The 20,761-nt window shown below is 60.7% G+C and overlaps 1 protein-coding gene across 2 annotated transcripts in view; it reads left to right on the top strand.

Annotated features, from left to right (window-relative positions):
• GRAMD4 (GRAM domain containing 4) overlaps positions 1–20,761 on the top strand; it is a 102,192-nt gene that overhangs the window by 70,922 nt on the left and 10,509 nt on the right. For both annotated transcript variants that reach the window (XM_011934744.1, XM_011934745.1), the window contains exons 4-13: positions 9,368–9,488; positions 12,565–12,626; positions 14,202–14,334; positions 15,003–15,028; positions 15,191–15,282; positions 16,739–16,830; positions 17,965–18,013; positions 19,175–19,246; positions 19,822–19,865; positions 19,933–20,042. In XM_011934744.1, coding sequence (XP_011790134.1) covers positions 9,368–9,488; positions 12,565–12,626; positions 14,202–14,334; positions 15,003–15,028; positions 15,191–15,282; positions 16,739–16,830; positions 17,965–18,013; positions 19,175–19,246; positions 19,822–19,865; positions 19,933–20,042 — 801 coding nt within the window. The remainder of the gene's footprint in view (positions 1–9,367; positions 9,489–12,564; positions 12,627–14,201; positions 14,335–15,002; positions 15,029–15,190; positions 15,283–16,738; positions 16,831–17,964; positions 18,014–19,174; positions 19,247–19,821; positions 19,866–19,932; positions 20,043–20,761) is intronic.

The raw sequence follows: 20,761 nt of genomic DNA, 5'->3' as shown, positions 1-20,761 counted from the left end.
TAGACAAATTAACTAATATGCTGTTTCCTCCGCTAGGCATGCCCTTTTGCACATACTTTAAGGCCTCACTGGCCACCTCCCAGAGCTCCGGATGTACCTCCTTCCTCCCATTCTGTCTGGTGTTTGGTCCCAGGCACGGTTTTATCTGTGCCACCTTTGCTTCCTAGTGCCTTGGGGCCTAGAGTCACCAGCTGGAAGTGGAGTTGGGGAGTGTCCCTGATTGCCCCTAGCCCACACTCAGCAGGGAGCAGGTGCTTGGCAGAGAGTCTGTTGCTGTGGGAAGGGACTGGGGGCCCGGAGGGCTTGGCTGCTGGGTGCCAAGTGCTTGGTTGGAAAGGGAGGTTGCGGGGGCGAGGGACGGCACGTGCTGTCAAGCACACGCCTCTCCTGGCTCCGTGCTGGGCCGGAGCCCCAGAGTCCAGCCCACGGGCTGTCAGATGCCACGTGCCTCTCACAGGGAGAGCTAGGCATCGGTTTCTGAAAACCAGCTGCTCCGGGTGAAAACCCTGGCTGGGATCCTGGTTCTTCTTAGTTGACATGGTAAAAATGTCAGTGCATTATTTGTCCACCTTAGATTCCGCATTGGTGTCCTGAAATGTACCTAAAGCGGTGGTCGGCCAGCTCTGCACGCAGCAGCCTACGACATTAGGGTGTGATGTGCTTGGAAGGTTGCGTCTTCCTAGGTACTGACCAAGACGGTGTTGACAGTTGATTGTTCAGTAAACATTACCTCTGCACATAGCGGTAAATGACACCGCAATAAATAAATATTAGGGAGAAAATGCAGGCAAAACTTGACCATAAAAGCAAGGCATTTCTTGGAATTTTCTGTTTTCCCCGAGCAGGTAGGGCCACGGGAGGAAGGGGTTGAAGGGGCGGCCTCTGTGTGGCGACTGTAGCTGAAGCTGTACTCTGGGCTCTGCACTGTAACTTGCAGCTGGGTAATTCGATGGAGGGAATGCCTGTCTTTTAGAAAGATCCTGCGGTGATGGCGGGAGGGCTGAATTGGGCTGGGAGCGTTCAGGTGAGAGTCCAGGGGAGGTGGCCAGGTGGGACCTCTGGGGGTGCAGGCCTCTGGGGGTGCGGGCCTCAGGGGGTGCAGGCCTCTAGGGGTGCAGGCCTCTGGGGGTGCGGGCCTCTGGGGGTGCGGGCCTCTGGAGGTACAGGCCTCCGCCTGGCCAGGAGCAGCTTTTTGGGTGGATCCTGAGTTCGCGCCCCTGGCCTGGTGGGAAGGAGTTTTATTTAAAGATTATCACTTGATTTTTATTTTTGGGTGAGGCAGGGCCTGTTGAATCAGTCGTGTGCCAAGAGGAGTCCTGCCTGAGAGATCTACTTTTACAGGTTTAAAAATAGCCGCAGAGCTGCTTCCCTTCCTCCCAGTAACTTCCCTGTGGGCTGGGCGTCGAGGCTGGGTGGAGGCCGGGCCTCGGCCTCACCGTCTGGGCCTGCGTAGGCCTGAGCCGACGCATCTCCTTTGCCTCCCCCCAAATCAGGGTGGCTGTTCACTCATCAGAGAACGTTCTGGGGGCTGCCCCGGAGTGACCGTTGAGGTGTTCATCCCTGCCCTTCTCCTTCCAGACGCCGGGGAGGTGTGAGGGCTGGAGTGGGTGGGTGCACAACCAGCCTGGCTGTCCCGGGGCTTCCTTTAGCCTCTGTGGGTGATTTGTGTGTGTGATGTGTTGCCACGCCAGGCTCTTGTCCTGTCCCGGGGCTCCTAGTCTGTGACTGATCTGCTTCATTCCTTGGAGAGTGGTAGCTGGTGCTGTCTGGAGTGGGTGGGGCTGCCTGCAGGACCAGAGCCACTCTTCCTCGTGAGCATCCCTAAACCTTGCACTAGAGCTTGACCCCCAACTGCAAGACGCCTGTGGGTCCGAGGGTCCTTGTAGGCACACAGAGTGTCCCCTGGGCCTCCTTCCATCTTCCCCTCCACCCCGACGTATTTTGCTGCCCAATGGCTCTTGTGATAGGTTGGAGTGGGGGCAGGCCCTGGCCCATTGGGTAGCCATGCTGATTTCCCCATGGCCATGCACCTGGGCTGCCTCGCTTTCTTTCCTGACAGTGAGATGGCCAACGTGCCTTCCTGGGCATTGGGGGAGCAGACCCCTGGATGCGAACTCACGAGGCGGGCACAGATTTCTCGTTTCAGGTGCTCCCTTGGGACTTAGGTTCTAGGGGTCCGACTCACTCCTTGGCCGGGCATTTTGGGCCCCTGGCCTCCCACTGGGTTCCTTGCCATTCGGTGGCTGCTGTGACCAGGTCTGTTGTGCACTCAGCCCATTTCGGCCGGCACTCGACCCTGGAAGAGGCACAGCTCACTGGGCTGGAAACAGTGCCACGAGATCTGCACAAGCCATGGCCTCTGATGTGGTGGCTCCTCTGCTCCTGCAGGGCCGTGACTTTCTGGTCTGATGTCGCGGGCCACGGCTCCTATCCCCGGGTCTCCACCTGTGACTTGGCCCCGGCAGGTGTGATATCACACGCATCCTGGTGCACCCGGGCAGCCTCCCATCCCTGTGTGGCGTGTATGGCTGCCGCCTGGATGCTCACACATGTCTTGCACATGTCTGTGCCCGAGACAAGTGCAGGGGGTCTTGGGAGAGAAGGTGCCCAGTGCTGCCATTAGGATGCGCTGTGGCAGGTCGTGCATTTCTGAGCCGCATGGGTGACTCTGGAACATCCCCTCCGTCCCTGCGGTTCACTGTGGAGCTTTAGGGAGGCTCGGTGTGTGGTTGTCTGGTGGGGCCGTCTCGGTGGTGGCACCGGGGAATCCTGCTTCAGGTGCCTTTGGGGGCACAGCTGGAAGTGGGGAGGAGAGAGACAGAGCTGGGGCCACCAGGGACCCCGTACTCCTGGAGGGCTCCTGGACCCACCAAAGGAGGGCTTCCAGTGGTTTTGAGACCCAAGGACTGCCAGGGGCAGGAAAGTCCACGCCGGGCCGGGTGGAGGGGTGAGAACTCGCCCAGCCTGCCGAGGCACTTGGTTCCTTTACCTGACATGATCATCTCGAGGGAGAGGGTGGTTGGCACAATCACGGCCCCACAGAGTGACCATGTCCCCCCGGCCTGTGAATGTGGCCTCCCCTGGCAGAAGGGACTTTGTAGATGTGGACGAGTTGCAGACCTTTGGTGGAGATGGTTCTGGACTATTGAGTCGCGGACCGTTGGCAGAGATGGTTCTGGATTATTGAGTCGCAGACCTTTGGCGGAGATGGTTCTGAACTATTGAGTCACAGACCTTTGGCAGAGATGGTTCTGGTCTATTGAGTCGCAGACCTTTGGTGGAGATAGTTCTGGATTATTGAGTCGCAGACCTTTGGCAGAGATGGTTCTGGTCTATTGAGTCGCAGACCTTTGGCGGAGATAGTTCTGGACTATTGAGTCGCGGAGCTTTGGTGGAGATGGTTCTGGTCTATTGAGTCGCAGACCTTTGGCGGAGATGGTTCTGGATTATTGAGTCGCAGACCTTTGGTGGAGATGGTTCTGGATTATCCGGGGGCGCACAGTCACCACAGAGGTTCTGAGAAGGAGGCGGCAGGAAGGTCAGAGGAGGCCGTGTGAGAGTGGGGTCAGAGGTCACAGTGATGTCATTGCTCCCTGGGGGCCACCAGCCAAGGAGCACCGGGGCCTCGGGAAGCTGGAAGGGCAGGAAATGGGTCTCCCCCTACCAGGAGCCTCCAGAAGGAACAGCCCCGCCCACGTCGTGACCTCAGCCCAGGGAGACCCAGGTTGGACTTCTGACTCCAGAACTGTAAGAGAATACATTTGTGTTGTTTTAAGCCGCTGTGTTGGTGGCGAGCCATGGGAAACAAATGCAAAGGTCACCAAGGGGCTCCGTGGCCTGCCCTGTGTGTGGCCTCGCTCCCACCCCCACCCTGCAGGACACCCTGGCCCTGACCTGCGGGGCAGGGAGGCCTGTGGATGGGGCAGCCCGGCGTCCTCGGTGTCTGTGAGCAGCTTGAGGAGGCCGACTCCGGGGGCCGAGGGAACCCAGAGCCTTGGCAGCAGCCACAGGTTTTCGGGGCCTGGATGGGGGCCGGGGCTGGACGAGAGGAGTCTGCCATGTGAATACCAGCTCAGTCGTTTGCTCTGGGCAGGAAATTGGCCCTCCTGTTTCTTTTCTTACTCGGGGAAGAGAAAGAAAAATTGATGATGGGGGATTTGCATCGCTTTTATCCTGTAGAAAGATACAGCTGTGCTCGGCACACTACAGTTGACCTGAATGTGTCGCCGCTGGCGAGAGGCAGGCCTGTGAGATGGAGTCGTGGGGCATGTGATCATCATTTCAGTCTCTGGAGAGACAGCAGCTTGGCCTTGCAGGGAGCCGTGTACTCGGAGATAGGAAAGACTCATGGGAGATCAACAGTCAGATGCTCCGGCCGGTTTTGGTTACTTAGCTGTCTTTGTACCGTCATGAATGACACTAGGCAAAGGTGGGAAGCCTCATGCCTCTTCCGGGAGCTGGGACAGGCTGATTCGCCGCACTGTCCGAGGAGCCCTGTCTGCAAGGCTGAGGGGACCATGCCGCTGGCCGATCTGGGAGCCAGGCATCCTTTGGGCTCTGAGCAGCGTGGATGGCAGGGCTCTGGCATTCAGATTTGTTGGTGCTCTTCAGAGAGCCTGACCCCAGGAGGTCCAGGGTGGAAAGAGGGGCGGCTGCCTGAGGCCCCTTTGACCTCTGAACCCAGGCTTGTGAGTGTGCCTTTTCACACAGGAAGGCACGACGCTGCATCCCAGGCTCCAGGGGGGACCCGTGTCCGCATCCATCCACATCCATCCCTGGGCTGGGACTGGCTACCTTGGCCCAGGCTTTGGCCAGTGCTCTGCCGTGTGGTGGAACCTGGCTGGCTGCTACCCTTTCACAGCTTAGTGATTCCAGAAAGGGGTGTAGAGGGGAGCCCCATGTAGGAAAATGTGGTTTCCTGTTACCCGTGCAGGGAGGGGCTGAAGTGCCTCTCTGACCTATGGGTGGAGAGGCATATGGGCTGCCTTGACCTTGACAGGGCCAAGATCAGAGGAGGCGACGTGTGGGTGCTAGGAGTTAACCCGGGAAAGTACCCGAGCCTTCCCGCCTTGGCCTGCTCCACCCAAGAGCCCTGCTGGGAGCAAGACTGCCCAGTGTGACTTGTCTCACCTCTGTGTTCCCACGCGGTGAGTCACGGCCACAACATGAAGACAGAGACACGAGATGAAAATGCCCTGTGGCTGTCTCTGAACCCTCCGCAGCTGGCTCCGAATTCGGGACTGAGCCAGGCGGATGCTCCCTGTGGGGAGAAACACCGGCTGATGGGGCACTCGGTTCTTTCCTTTGCTCATCCAGTGAGACTTGATTAAGCCCCTACTGTATGCTAGGCACATCAAAAGAGGGGCCAGGAGGCTGAGAATTGGGTCCCTTGGAGGTGGCTGGGGGGTGGGGTGGGAGGGCAGCGTCCATCTCAGGTGGGCTGAGATGCCCAGGTTCTCCTGGCTGTCGGTGGGCATGTGACCCTCTCGGAGGAAGGGTCCCCAGGCTCCTCTTGCCTTGGGACATGGACCTGCCCACCAAGGGCTCCAGGGCCAGGCCGGGCCCACGCCGTGGGTTCACCCGCTCCATGCTGCTCTTGGGGACCCACCCAGGCCACCCTCTCAGGGCAGGGTGGTGTCCCCTCTGTTCATGGTGGTGTCCCGGCGCCGTGGCAGAGTCCGGCATGTAACGATTACCTGAGTATTTCTGACGAAAGCGTGCAAGAGCTGGCCACTAGAGCTGGCCCTCAAGTGGCGCCAGGAGGGCGGAGGGCTGGCAAGCCCCTTGCAAGGTTGGCAAAGGACTGGGTGGAGGTCCCCACAGGAGGTGGGGTTTGTGGACTCATCACCATGTTAGGGCTGTGACCGCAAATGCCCAAGTCCCCGGCTGCCTCCACTCCGTGCACGGCCTGCTGGTCAGCGCATCTGCCCTCTCCGCTAGACGCGCTACGTGAGAACCGGCCAAGATCCCCTCCCAGCCACTCTCCCTTCCCCACATCTTGCTGGCTTCTCCTTGGGCTAGGCTGGATCTTGGGGCTGGACAGATGGTGACACCGCAGTGGTCCCTTCTCCAGAATCCGTGGAGTGTGTTGGGCACAAGTCAGGGAGGCCTACAAGTAATGGAGGGCTGGAAACGTCACACGTTACCAGGAGGTTGTGTGTCATCTCTGGGAATCCCCACCCAGCACCCGGAGTGGGACTCACATTGTCCCCAAGAGGAAAGAGCAGGACCCGGGAGGGAAAACGACAGAAGGCTACACTAGATGGGGGGGCTATTGGGGAATTCCCCTGGGGAAGTGATGCTGGGGTCAGGACTGAGGCTGAGGAGCACCTTACCCCGGAGGGCAGAAGAGAAGCTTCCTCGGGACCAGGGCCAGCACATGCAAAGGTCCTGGGGCAGGCCCTACCCTGGGCAAATCTGAATATTTTCTGGACATTTGGGGACCTAAAAGCAAGTCTCTGTGGCTTGAGCCCAAAAAGCAAAGATGAGAGGTGGTGTGGAGGGCGCTGAGGCTGGGAGTGGGTGGGTGGGGGCCTCGGGGGGAGCTTCAAGCTGGGAAGTTGGATTCGTTGCCAGCCCGGTGAGGAGTTCTAAGCGGGAAAGCAACAAGTTCTGGCTTGTGCTTTAAAAGCAGCCTCGGACCTCAGCTTGGAGCCGGATGGGAGGGCGTGTGAGGAGCTAGGAGGCCAGTTAAGAACTGGGGGATGGGGCTGGGGCAGCTGAGAGACCAGCAGAGCGGGTGGATCTGGGATCTTGGAAGAAAGAACCCCAGACGTGTGGGGGTGAAGGGCTCCCGCCCGAGTGTGGCTGGCACTGCTCCCCTCTGCTGTAAAGGAGCCAGCCGGCCGCCCAGGGAGGGCTTGGGTACAGCTCCCTCAGCCCTGGAGACGTGCCCCTCACAGCCCCAGGTCATGGCCTGCTGCTCCTGCCGCCTCCTTCCTGCTGCTCTGAACTGGAACCTCAGGCCGGGCTGGACCCTGCCCCTGATTGTGACCCGGAAGTCTCCCAAGGCCCTGGGCAGAGGCCACCTGCCTGCGTTCTGACCCTGCCTTTGCTCAGCCCCCGGACTGGACACTTGGTACCTCGCAGCCTGTCCCGAGCCCTGGGGAGACACCGGCTTCAGCTAACGCTCTGCCAGGTGGTGGAACCTGGCCATGTCAGCGGGTTGGGGACCTCAGTCTGCGGAGAAAAGTAGCCGTGCCAGGGCCAGACGCTTCTCCCCAGAACGGAGGCAGGGCGGGGAGGGTGAGCTCTGAAGCAAACCAGCCTGATGAGACCAGGCAGCCGGCAGGGACAGGCCCAGTGCCCCCCACCCCACCCTCCACGGGGAGGGTCTTCTCCAGGCCAGCTCAGCTGCCCTGGTGGGGGGCTCTCGGGAGTCCAGGATGCTGAAGGACCCTGAAACCGTGCTTGGAGAAGAGCCGATTCCAGAAGGCAGGGGAGCGAGGCAGAGCTCCAGACACCCACAGTGAACAAATGGATCCTGGCCCTTGGCAAATCCGAATACTGTCTCACTGGTTAGTAACAGTGTCCACCGAGCCGCCAGCATCCCCAGTGGGGGTGGAGCTGGTGAGATGCTGGCACCTGTCTCTTCCCTCTTGGGTACCATGAGCCTGTGGCTGCCAGGCGGGAAGGTGTGCTGACCTTTGACTTCTGGGTTTACTGACCCCAGTCCACCTGCAGCTGCTCCCTGCCTGGGCACCGCCCCCTGCTGTTTCTGCATGGCTACTCCTGGACATTGGCCTGGGACTGGGGCCTGACACTGTCTTACTGCCCTTGGCCTCAATGTTAGACTCTTAGGTATGGCCCTGTGGCCCCAAGTCATGTGGTGAGGTATCCAGGACAGGAAAGGAAGCTACTGGGGTCACTCTGAACATCTCCCCACCCTACCCAGAAAGAAGCTTCCAGGCTTGGAAACCTGCCTTCAGCCCTTGACCGCTGGCCAGACCCCCAAGGGTTCCTGCCTCACACTGGTGGGGTCTGGCTGCTGGCCCTGCCCACGAACCTGGGTGAATTCACTGGCCACGTTCCTTTGCCTCTGGAATATCTTGTGGGACTCCAGCAAATGCTCTTCTCCTGCTGCCGCTGCCATTTTTTAAGGTCTCAGCATGTCCATCCCATGGTTGGTGTGGTCTGTGCAGTTGAAGTCAAGGCTGACCAGTCTGGACCCTCAGCCACCATAGGCCACAGCCAGGGCAGCCTTCTGGGTAGAGACAGCACTTAGGTGACCCTCAGCTGGGTTCTGCAAGCCACTGCTGCCCCGTCAACCAGCGTTGTTCCAGCTGGACTTACCCGTGACCTTGCCTGAGCCTGTCAAGGAGACAGGGTTGGGCTGGGCAGGGGACACCACAGAGGAGGGTGGGTGGGCTGGGGAGGGGAGCACCTGGGCAGGGTCCAGTCAGTGGCCCAGGCCTCTGGGAAGGACCAAGGACCTGGGGGTGTCCGCAGGGGCCGGCTCTCTGCTCTCATCAGTCTGCTGCTCTCGTCCTTCATGCGTGGAGCCTGTGCCAGGCCCTGGGAGGGCCGTGGGGGAGAAGCGAGGGCCTCAGGCTTGCCCTCAGGTGACCCAGCACTGTTGGTTTGAGGAGGAGGAGGCAGGGATGGGGCAGAGGAAGTGGGAGAGAGGCCGAGTCCCCTGTCCCCTATCTTCAATTGGTGGAAGTGTCCTGACTCCCAGAGGCTGCCTGCCTTCTCTGGCTCCTGGCCCCTTCCATCCTCGGTCTTCCAGTCTCTGACCCCGCCTCCTCCCTCTGTCTGGATGCTCTTTCCCAGAGTCGGTGGCCTTCCTGTGTTCCCTCCAGGTCTTAACTCAGACCACGTTCTCCCGAGGCTTTCCCAGAGCAGCCCTGTGTCCAGCCTGCCCTGTGCTCTTCTGAGGCCCCCTGGCCAGCTTGAGCTGTGGGCTGTCCCTGCTGGCCCAGGGCCTTTGCTCTGCCACCGATGCGTCCCAGAACCTCGCCCAGCGCGTGGAGGCGCTGGGTGGGTGTGGTGGGCTGGCCGGGTGCGGTCAGTGTCCTCTCCGCCGGTGTCCTCAGCGTGGCGGTGCTCGGTGAAGTGACTTTTGTGTTCTGTGTTGCACTGTTAGGAACATAGTGAAGAAATTCACACGCTTGCTTCATTCTGGCCCTAGTCATGCAAGAGGAGCCCGCTTAATGGCTCCTGCCCAGGAGGAAGGACCGGATGGGGCCAGTGTGTGTCCCGCTGTGTGAGCACCCTGTACCCTGGAGGAGGGTCAGGTGCTCGGGTCTGCTTATGGAGCAGAGACCCTTCTGCTGTTTCTGAGTCAGGCACCCCTGCCCCAGCATCCCAGAGTCAGAGGGCCGCATGGATATGAGTGATGGTCACCTGGCCATTCTCTCCCCCATAGAGGAGGAGCTCCGGAAGCTGCGAGAAGAAACCAACGCGGAGATGCTGCGGCAGGAGCTGGACCGGGAGCGGCAGCGGCGGATGGAGCTGGAGCAGAAGGTGCAGGAGGTGCTGAAGGCCAGGTACCCTGCCTTCCTTGGGGCCCTGGCCTGTGTGCGGCTGCCCCAACCCCCCACCCCACCTGCCCCGCCGGCCTCTGCTGCACCCATAGCGTCTTGGCAGCATCGTTCTTGGCCCTGGAGAGGCCTGAGGGTGAGGGTGGGCCCGGCTCCGACTGCCCAGGTATAGGTCCTGCCTATGCCTGCATGAGCCGTGGTCCTGGGAACGTGGCATCTTCCTGTGCCTCTGGCAGTCTGGAAAGGGGGGACCTTGGCGCAGGTGTTCCTGCCAGCCCCCAGGCCTGGGGCCAGGCCGACTGAAGAGAGGCTTGGCATGGGACCTGCAGGGCCCCAGAGCCACCTTGTGGCCCTGATCGTGGCCTGCAGGTGACCCTGTTCTGTGCGTCCACCCAGTGCCCCATCCTGAGGGCCGGCCCGGCCTCTTAGGATCTTCCCAGGACCTGCCCTCTGAGCACTGCCTGTGCGTGTTCCCATCCGCGCTGTCTGCCCCAGCCGCACTGCAGCCCCTCAGGGTGCCCTGTGGCCCCCACCCCCCTCCCGGCGGGATCATGTCCTGGGTGCCAGTGCCGCCCTGGCTCCTAGAGGGCGTGTCTGCAGCTGACGTCTTTGCTCTTGGCTGTGGGTCCCATGCGGGGCCCTGAGTGCTCACAGCCTCCTCCCTCACCCTGCCCTGTGCCTCACAGTGCCGCCAGCAGGAAACAGGTCATTCAGGACCCCAGCGCAAGTTACAAAGCCAGTCCCCTCCTGTCTCACTAGCACCACGAGGCTCTGTGTCCTTCTGCACAAGTTCAAACTGGTGCCTGGTGGATGAGGCCGAGGAGCTCAGGCCTCACCTCTGGCTCCCAGGCCTCCCGCTCAGCCTCCACTCCAGCAGCCTCCTGCTTCGGCCTCCCTCTCAGCCTCCACTCCCTCAGCCTCCCCCCTCGGTCTCCACCCTGTTTCCGCTCAGCCTCCCTTCCAGCTTCATCTTCAGCCTCCCTCCTCAAACTCCACTCGCTCAGCCTCCCCACTCAGGTGCTACCCAGCCTCCACTTTCAGCCTCCCTCCAGCCTCCACTCACTCAACCTCCCCCTTAGCTTTCCCACTCAGCCTCCCACCGGGTCTCCCATCTCAGCCTCCCCCACAGCCCCCTCCTCCAGCCTCCCACCACCACTGGCCACACCTTTGTCCATGGCCCCCATGACCCACATGGATGGCTCCCACCGGTTAGGAATGCACATGGCGTCTCTGGGACACCCCAGCTGAGCGCGGACTGCCCACTCCGGGCGCTCCAGGGGCCGTATGTTATTGTCAGGCCTCCACGTGTCACTGCTTAGCTGGCCCTGAGGAAGCGGCTCCCTTCAGCACCCTCAGGTTTAGTGTGTGGGAAGCCGGGGGGTCTGCTGGGCTGGCTCCCACTTCTTCCTTGCCCGCCTCCTGCAGGTCAGCATGACCTTGTGCCTTGTGGAGTGCCCTGGGGGGCTCACGTGGGGCATCCAGCTAGTGTGGCGGAGGGAGAGGCCTCACTTTCCTATTCCGCCCTGGCCAGAAATGGGTGCATGGGCCTCGGCAGGCGCTTTACCTGATGCTGAACCTGCTGTGAAAATCCACAGAAGCTCAAAGCTTAAATTACATTTAATTATGTAGAGGTGCGACAGAGACCTGACCTGCCACGCTGAGAGGTCCTAGGGACAGGTGCGGTCCCTAGGCATTTGGCCACAGTGCCATCCCCCCCACGGGACGCTGCTTCTCCCAAGTGGCTAAGGTGGCCTGAGGCTGTCCCTGCGGCCCTGCTCCCTGTGTTCTGTTTCGTGTCCTCTCACCCCCGCCAGCCCCACTCCGGGATCTGGTCCTCATCTTTTACCAAAGCCCCTTGGTGGCCGGTGTGCACAGCCCGGGTCCGCTGTGAGGACGCAGGGAGCCCCATCTCACACAGTCTCTGCCTTGGGAATGGGTGGGGAGCAGGCAGTAAGGGAACATCCAGGCTGTGACCCAGGAAGTGGAAGCCGAAGGTCCTGAGAGCATTAAGGGCCCTCCCCTGCTTTACATGGGGGCGGTGCTTAGGAACCTTCTGGAAGCCTGGAGGAGGAGGGGTGAAGGAAGAGCAGTCCCAGACAGAGTGACCTCCTCTTGTCATCCTGGTGCAGATCTGGGGTGGGTCTGGGTGGCTGTGGTCTGTCCAGGGTCGGTGGGTGTGTGAGGGCACACGACAAGCACACAGACACATGTGCGCACACACTGCACACACACACACACCACACCCTCTGAAACTGCAGGATTAAAGCACAACAATTCTGTTTATGCAAACCTCTATATTGGTTTTTAAGAAAATTCTCAGAAAGTCACCTTGGTTTAAGGCTACTTGTTGGTGGGCAGAGGTTCTCTCCATTGTGGGTCCAAAGCCCACTGAAAACCTTGCCGTCTGCTTCCTGCCTGCCGCTTACCTGGCCCTGCCCTGTGCTCCGCCCTCTGTTCTCTTCTCAGGGTTTACTCCTCCCCCAGCTTCCTCCCTCCCCACTCCCGCTCCCCAAGAGCCCGAGTTAGGAAGGTTAGGGGCGACCACACAGCACTTGACCCCGTTCTGTGCTGCACCTGCTCATGGGCCTTGGCTGCAGGGGCTGGGTGTGGGACGGAAGCAGACCCTAGTGGCCGTCTAGTGACTCTGCCCAGACCAGGCAGGTCACTGGAGTAGGCCGAGCTGGGAGCTGGGCACAGGCTGCTGACAGGCAGCACCCAGCCTGTTGCCTAGCATGGTACCTGATAAATCCATGTGTGTCGATCAATATCTTTTCATTAGCAGACAGGTTGGTGATAGGAGAGTATTCTGAGCTTAATGATGAAGAAAGAAACAAGTGTGCTAAAATGAATAGGAAAGAGTGGTGAGAACCGTTGTTTGGTTGTTTAAAAACAGAACGTGTGCCTGCACTTGCCTGTGTACGCTCAGAACCAGCATTTGAGTGGTGGGGACTCCGGAGAGAGTCCCGCTGTCCCTGAGCCCTCCTGTGCAGTACACGGCCGCGAGAACCGTGGGGGGGTGCCTGACTTGGCATGGAGTTTGGAACTAACAGACCTCTTGTCTCTTCTCCCCCTGCTTTTTAAGAACCGAGGAGCAGACGGCTCAGCAGCCCCCAAAAGGGCAGGCCCAGGCCAGCAATGGAGCAGGTACACCCTGGTGGGCAGGTGGACAGGCGGGCGGGCAGGTGGGTGCGCGTCACCTGCTGGTTCTGCAGGCCCAGGTTAACAATGGAGCAGGTACCCCTAGCAGGCGGGCGGGTGGCAGGTGCTGGTTCTGTGCCCAGGCACCTGCTGGCATCCGGGAATCTCCTCCTGTCAAAACTGGGTTAGTGTCTCTGAGGCGAAGTGATGAGTCACCATAGTCATCATCGCAAATTTCTAGTCACTCAACTAAAGCGTGATTGTGTGTTCTTTGGGGAATACGCTCGTTCTCTGTTTCAGCCTTGCCCCACGGAGCAGTGATGTGAGAGCCGCACTGGTCACTGCCGCTGCCCTGGTGCCTCCCCGAAGGGGACCAAGTGGGCAGTGGGGCCATGGTTGGCTGCGAGTGGGGAGTGAGGGGCCACGTGCCCTTTTTTCTCGCTCCTCGTCCTCCATCCCTGAGTGCCTGTTCTTTATCTTGCCCCACACCCTGCAGGCAGCTGGCACAGTTCCCTGTACCTGGGGGTCAGCAAACTCCAGACCCCGCCTGTCTTCACAGATTTAAATGGTTTCATTTCATCACATGAAAACATTATGTAAACCTGAAATTTCAGTCCATAAATAAAGTCCACGGGAACACAGCCGGGCCGATTCGCTGATGGCTGGGATGAGTGTGCCGATCTCACCTGGACCCTCCCCTTAAAAACTCTGCCAGGCTGCAGTGGGGGTCGGAAGAAGCCACAGCTTCTGCATCCTCCCTGCCCAGGTGGCCTTGGGGTGCACAGACCTCAGCCCCCTTGGCCTGTGGCTCTTGAACCTCTGCCCTGAGCTCACAGCCCCCGGATATGGTGACCACAGGCCCTCTGGTCCCAGGGCCCAAAACTGTGGCAAGGCAGCACCTGCTGCAGGCGGCTCCTCACTGGCCTTCTGAAGGGAGGGACTGGCCTGTACTCCTGAACCCCCGTTCTGAGAGATTCTTCCAGTTTTCCGCGATGGAGGCTGCTTTTTAGAGGTCTTAGCTTTTTGCAAACAGTGCTGGTCATCAGCACGACATCACCATGCTCTCACCCTGGGCTGGCTGCGCTGGCCGGGCACCCCCAGCTCAGAACACAGCCTCCTGCCTTGCCATCCATTGGCTGATGCCCAGGATAGGCAGGGCTGGGGCAGTGACCCCTCCAGCTACTTTCTGACAACCCGGAGGTAGAAAGGGGGTTTGATGCAGACCACTGAGGTGGGCCGAGCAGCCTGGATGGACGGGCTGCCCTCTGATGAGAGCCCAGGGCAGGCAGAGAGCTGGGGACAGGGCATGGAAAGCAGAGAGAGCCCGCACTGAGGTCTTCATGGCCGGGGCAGCTCTGCTCTGTGCCGGTTGGTTTGCACTTGTGTCTTCAGAGGACTGAGCCCTTCAGAGTCCCTTGTACAGGGCCCCTTCATTTCCCTGCCCCACCCCCAAGCATTCCTTGTGCCCCTGCCGGCCGCGCCCTTGCAGTGAGGCCCCTGCTTGCCCTGAGATCCCGGGACCGACCCCAGAACAGGCTGTGCAGCCCTGCCGTGCCCTCACCAGGCCCCTGCCCCCTACAGAGCGCCGGAGCCAGGGGCTGTCCTCGCGCCTGCAGAAGTGGTTCTATGAGCGGTTCGGGGAGTACGTGGAGGACTTCCGGTTCCAGCCCGAGGAGAACACCGTGGAGACGGAGGAACCCCTGAGCGCCCGCAGGTAGGGGTTCACCGAGCCTGGGGCTGCCTGTGCATTAGGGGCCCCAGTCCCCGGGCTGAGGCTTCAGCGGGTGGGCCGGCCTTTATCACCGTGGGCCGAAGCTGTCCGTGAGGCTGCCCAGAGCAGCTGGAGGCTCCACTGTGTCCCGTGTTCTGGAGGCCACGCCTGGCAGGGGCTCGCGAGGCCCGCTTAGGTGCAGCAGAGCTGCGTGCGCCCACTCTGCTCTCAGCCGTGGCTTGTGACAGTTGTATGGGGACTCGGGGGGCTCAGCCCACTGCACGGGGCCTTCCTTGGCTCTTGAGTCCTTTCGGTAAACCTTGGCTCCCCTGCCAGGCGCTGCCATAGGCCCTGGGGATCCCGACGGAGCGAGGCCAGCGAAGGCCCTGCCCTTGAGGACTTCTGTTCTGGGGACACAGGCAGGAGACGAGGGGATGATTTTGTTGGCGAGTCGCCCCCACCTTCCTAACTTGGGGAGTGGCCCTGAGGGCCATCCCGGTGCCCCCTGCTGTGCTGAGCCACCGTGCAGGGCCGTTCTGTGCACTCAAGGGGCCCCAGGCTGTTGAGACGTCCTCCTTGGCCCCGGCAGAGCCAGCAGAACTGGGCAGTGGGGACTGCAGAGCCGGTGGATGCGTTAACCCTGGGCTCCCATCTCTCCCCTTCTCTCTTAGGTTAACTGAGAATATGAGGCGGCTCAGTGAGTACCCGCGGCTCTGCGTGGCGCCCACGGTGCCCAGTGTGGGTGGGGCCCATGGCAGTGGGGACTCTGGGATTCTGAGCCAAACTGACTCTCCAGGGAGACGTGGTTAAGGGGCCTCCTGCCCACAGTGCTGACCACTGCGGTCTACTCTGTCCCCAGAGCGTGGTGCCAAGCCTGTCACTAACTTTGTGAAGAACCTCTCTGCCTTATCCGACTGGTACTCCGTCTACACGTCTGCCATCGCCTTCACCGTGAGTGGGTCCTCCAGTGGCCACACAGGGTGGGTGGGACGTGCCTGCCAGCATCCATCACGTGATCAGGCACCTTCTGGGGTGGGAGATAGCCCCCAGGTGGCACTTCTTCGGGCCCCAGGGACATGCTCATTTCTCCTTCTGTAAAGTGGGTTCAGTGGTGCCGGCACCAGCCAGGGGGTGGCTTCAAGGATCAAAGACGATGGACGTGGCCCGGGACTAGCCTGCACGACTCCCTGGACAGGGCTGTGGTGCAGCCTCGTCCCCCAGGGTGCCCTCGGGAAAGGCCTCTTGGCACTCACCATGCGGTGCAGTGGCCACACTGCTGAGGTCCAGAGTACCTGGTGCTGGGGCCAGGGGCACTTCACAAGGGCACAGCAGCACAAGGGGCCCAGCCCCGTCCCCTGTGAGCCATGAGTCCTGAGGGATTGGAGGGCGCCGGGGCCCACATTGCTGGGATCTTGGGGAAAGGGGCCCAGCCATCCTGCCTGGTACTGCCCTGCAGAGACTTGCCACCTATGTCTCAGTACTTGGTCCTCCGGGGGATGCCCCTGACCCGGGGTGGAGGATGTGCCTCCAGCACAAGGAGGAAGAAGGCAGCCCACCCGCTTGCTGAGGCCTCCACAGCCTGGCACTGTCCAGGGCTCCCGAAGGCAGCACTGCGCTGCCGAGCGGGCCCCTTGGGAGAGGTCCCCAGATGGCCTCAGTGTGGGGCAGGCTCTCCGGGAAAGTCCCTGAAGCCTGTGGCCCTGTGCCTGCCCCAGGCACTTACCGCCCACCTGGGACACGGCACTTTGTACACTCACAGATGAAGGCTGGGTGCTGGGGCCACTGGCTCCACCCTGGCCCTGGAAGGCCTCTTCTCCTGCCACCCCTCACAAATACTTTGCGACGGGAGGCCTTTGCTGCCCGGGGTCCCACATGCCCCTGTGCTGTGTCTGTTGTCACTAAGAGATGAGCCCAAGCTTTGGACCTGCCTTCCAGGCCTCACCTCCGTCCTCTGCCCTGTCTGCACATCTGCTCTTTGTCCCGGGCTCTGTACTGGGCACAGATGGTGCCTGGCATGAAGGTGGCCCCGGGCATGCACCTGGCTCACCCTCAGCAGTGCTTGGCCGCCTTGCCCAGCCAGGCTGAGTCCTGGTGATGCCCCAAGTCTGGAGCGTGGGAGCCACACCAGAGCGAGCAGGATCCCCGTGTGGAATCAGCCGCCTTCTTCTGTCCCCAGGACACGCTTCTCCCAGGGTGGCTCCTCGCTTCCGCTGGCAGCTCTTAAACTAGGGAAGCAGCCCTTCCTCCGGCTTCCCCATCAGACATGCCCTCGTCCCTGAGTGTCTGGAGAGCCGGGGGGGTGGCCTGGTCTCCCCACTGGGGCCGCCTGGTTGCGGGAGGTGGGAGGGATGGGCCTTGTCCTGATCCAAGCTGTCAGGAGGTCTGATGCACCGTCTCTCATCCGCAGGTGTACATGAATGCCGTGTGGCATGGCTGGGCCATCCCGTTGTTCTTATTTCTAGCAATTCTGAGGTTATCCCTCAATTACCTCATCGCCAGGTAGGTGAGCTGGTTTGTCACGGCCGCTTTATCCCACGACGTGTGTGGCTGTGCTGTCTCCCTGCGTCCCACTCAACCGTGAGCCCAGCTGGGTATGTTGTGTACTGACGTTTCAGGGGCGGCCCCTGACAGGCTGGAGAGACCCCCAGGCAGGGCGGCCCCTGACAGGCTGGAGAGACCCCCAGGCAGGGCGGCTCCCTGGTTTGCTAGAGATGGTAGTGGGAAGTTCCCAAATCCGCCAGCACCTCCTTCCGTGGGCGATCAGCAGAGCCAAAGCCGTTCCTGCACCTACCTGAGCATCGCAGGAGACGTCTTCGCAATCTCAGTGGGTGGGTGAAGCAAGCCGGGCTCCACAGCCCAGAAGGTTCCTGCTGGCTGCCTGTTGGAGATGAGCCTGCTGGGGAGGAGCTGGACTGGGAATGAGTTAAGCAGTCGCCTGCAGGCAGCCCGCCTGTGTGGCCGACACGTTAGCCCCGGCCTGAGTCAGGGCCGTCGCATCACTCCTTCTACCCACTCTGAGCACTCCCTCCCTGTGGAGGCTGAGGGGGGCTCTGGGAAGCCCACGCTCTGGGGCAGACCCCTGGTCCTGGCACTCCTGGTCCTTCTTAGCCTACGGTTACCCCCCCGGAGCGCACTTCAGCCTTGTGCCGGGGCCGAGGGAGGAGCTGCGATTCCGTTCTTTGACTTGGCCATTCAAACGTTTGCACTTTTATGCAGCAGTGTTTCCAGATGGTTCTCTGTGCCTGCCCCAGTTGGCTCATTTGAAAACGTTTTTTGTAGAAGTCACTTAAATACTCTGGAAGGTGTCATTGGCACCCAGCATTGGGGCGGGACCCCTTTGGCTGGTGGATGTTGAAGGGCCGCCCTTCCCGACACCTCTGGCCGCTGTTAAATATGTCCCCTCTGCCCAGAAGGGCCCCAAGGCAGGGGTTGGTGAGGCTGATAGGAGTTGTCTGCTCTTACAGCAGGGGCTTCTGGGGGCCCTTTTCTCCCCATTAGGCAGCAAAGAAGGACCTAGAAGGACAAAGAAGGGCCCCCTCCAAGGCCAGCTGGGTGTGTAGGGCTGGTGAGTCGATGCCATCCCCTGACTCAGGTGGCACTGTCATAAAGGTGTGTGTGTTTTTTGTTCACCAGGGGCTGGCGGATACAGTGGAGCATCGTGCCGGAAGTGTCTGAGCCCATGGTAAGTCCCTGGAGGGTGCACAGTCTCCTCCGACCGTCTCCATCATACCAGGCCTCTCAGCCTTTGGGCTCCTCCCGAGGAAGCCTCTGGATAAGGTCCCCGCACAGGAGGGGAGGAGGAGGCCAGCCCCTCCCTAGCCCCAGGCCCTGGGAGGGTGCATGCCCGGCCCCGCTTGCTAGGCCAAGCTTGGCTGTGCAAGAGGCAGACTGCCTGGCCCTGGCCTGTCCTAGCTGAGGCTTCCCAGCTAGGATGTGATGTGGCAGGGGTGGGGGACACTGAGGGGCTGCTGTAGCCCCCACAACCTCCCCAGGTAGGGCGGTGAACAGCGGGCTGGACAAGCGGACCTGTTCCCATCTGAGAAAGAAGAGCCCACCTCTCGGAGCTTGCAGCGAGCTGAGATCCCGCCACTGCACTCCTGCCTGGGCGACAGAGCAAGACTCTGTCTCAAAAAAACAAAACAACGACAACAAAAAACCCACCTCTGGCCCACTGCCTAACTCTGTAAATAAAGTTTTATTGGCCATAGACACACCCATTCATTTACACACTGCTGCGGCTGTTTTGCACGACGGTTGAGTAGCCAACAGACCACATGGCCCTGGAAGCCTAGAGGGAGACCTCGGCCCATGGGGCAAGACCACTGGGCATGGGCAGAAGGGAGGCCTCGGCGCCTCCACGGGCCTAGTTGGATGTCTCAGTGCCTGTTTCTCACATGGAGCACCAGGGGTCAGGAGAAGTGCCTGGAGGAGGCGGGCTGTTGCTCGCCCAGCACTGAGACCCGGGAGACCTTAGGAGGTTCTTAATGAATGGGAGACAAGCAGGACCAGGGCTCCCATTGGCTGGGCCTCAGTTTCCCTGCCTGTAAGTCAGGGAGGACAGCTGTGAAGGTGAAGTGTGAGGCAGAGCCTCTGCTCAGCCATTGCAGGGGCAGCTCTGCCCCACTCCTGTTGTGCGCCCAGAGTGAGGGGCACAGGGTGAGATGTCACCATCAGCCCAGAGGGGTGTCCTCCTGGTGCCGGGTCCCCAAAGGATGTCCCGTCCCCTCTGGCTGTGTGGGGACAGCAGAGTCCCTGGGGCTGGGAGGGCTCCACGCTGTTTTGTCAGTAGTTTTTCTGAACTGTTAAATTTCAGTGGAAAATTCTCTTTCCCCTTTGACTGAAGGAACCTCCAAAGGAAGACCTGACTGTGTCTGAGAAGTTCCAGCTGGTGCTGGACGTTGCTCAGAAAGCCCAGGTACTGCCACGGGCACCAGCCAGGGGTGTGTGTCTGTGTCGGCCACGGGCGCCAGCCAGGGATGTCTCTGCACCAGCCAGGGGTGTCTCTGCGCTGGCCAGGGATGTGCCTATGCTGGCCAGGGGTGTGTCTCTGCCGGCCTCAGCTGCTGCCCGGGGAGGGCCGTGCCTGACTCTGCAGGCCTGGTTTGCCTACTGTCAGCTGACCTGTAGTCACCCTGCCCTTGGTTGGTCATTACAGCAGCTCTGGTGGGTGGGGAAGGGGCCTCCTGATTCAGCCTCTGCGGATGGTGGGCCAGGGCCTGGGTGGAGCCCCACTCCATCTCCCCCGGGAGTCCCTGGCCAGGGTTGAGTGCCCCTGGAAAGGACTCAGGCCTGGGTCTGCTGTTGCTGTGAGCATGGTCACCTCTGCCCTAGACCAGAGCTGCGCCTTCCCCGGCCTTGGAGCAGCTGGGCAGGACCACAGGGCTCTGGGTGACCTCAGGGCTGCCCGACCTGGAGGCCCTCCTGGCATCACGGTGTGACTGACAGCCCAGGCACAGGGGCTGCTGTAATCACTGTTTCTCCTTCACGCAGAACCTTTTCGGCAAGATGGCTGACATCCTGGAGAAGATCAAGAAGTAAGTCCCGCCCCCCACCCCAGGCCCGGCAGCGCCCGCCCGGCCTGAGCCTCCCGTCTCCTTCCAGCTTGTTCATGTGGGTCCAGCCGGAGATCACACAGAAGCTGTATGTGGCGCTCTGGGCTGCCTTCCTGGCCTCCTGCTTCTTCCCCTACCGCCTGGTGGGGCTCACCGTGGGTAAGGACATGTACCTGTGGCCTGTAGCTTCAGGAGGGGGGACACAAGTGTCTGTGTGCCACCAGTGTCTGCCAGGTGTCTGCAAGAACTGTTAAACTCACCTGGCGATCCTTCCTCTGCTTTTTGTCACAAACATTTCAATTTGGGAGAAGTGAAGCCCATCTGAGATCGAGGGACACGGTGATTGTTTCTTAAATCAAGAAACTCTCCGATTCCAAGGCCCCTGTGTCTCCTGCCAAGTGGGAGGAGTTGGAAGACCCAAGACGCAGGATAGCAGGCCCTGGGGGTGTCAGGGAGTTGCCCTGGGCAGGACACACCTCTGGGGGGCGCCCGTGGGCTCAGGGGTGACAGTCGGGGAGGCTGAGAGCCTGGTTTGATGTGCGGGGAGGTTGGTTGTAGCTGATGAGTTTGGTAACATCACATGAAGCCAAGGGTCACATCCACCAAAACACTCATCTCATCCACTAAAACACTCATCTGCAGAGCTGGCTGTGGGGAAGGAGGGCAGCTGGTGGCGAGGACCAGGCTGTGCCGTGAGGTGGGTGGGGTGTGGCAGCCCCTCCTCACCCCGGGAGGCACCCGTCCACTGCTGCCCTGTGTGCTCTCTTCCCTCCTTTCTCTTTTCTTTTTTCTTGCTTTCCTCTTTTCTCTGTTTTTCTGTTTCTCTTTGTTTCTCTCTCTCTCTCTTTTTTTTTTTTTTTTTGAGACAGAGTGTCGCT

The sequence above is a fragment of the Colobus angolensis genome, unplaced genomic scaffold (genome assembly GCF_000951035.1).
Source record: "Colobus angolensis palliatus isolate OR3802 unplaced genomic scaffold, Cang.pa_1.0 Scaffold138, whole genome shotgun sequence".
Lineage (NCBI taxonomy): Eukaryota > Metazoa > Chordata > Mammalia > Primates > Cercopithecidae > Colobus > Colobus angolensis.
Note: the sequence above shows the minus strand (reverse complement) of the source record. Positions and strands in the feature narration are given on the sequence as shown.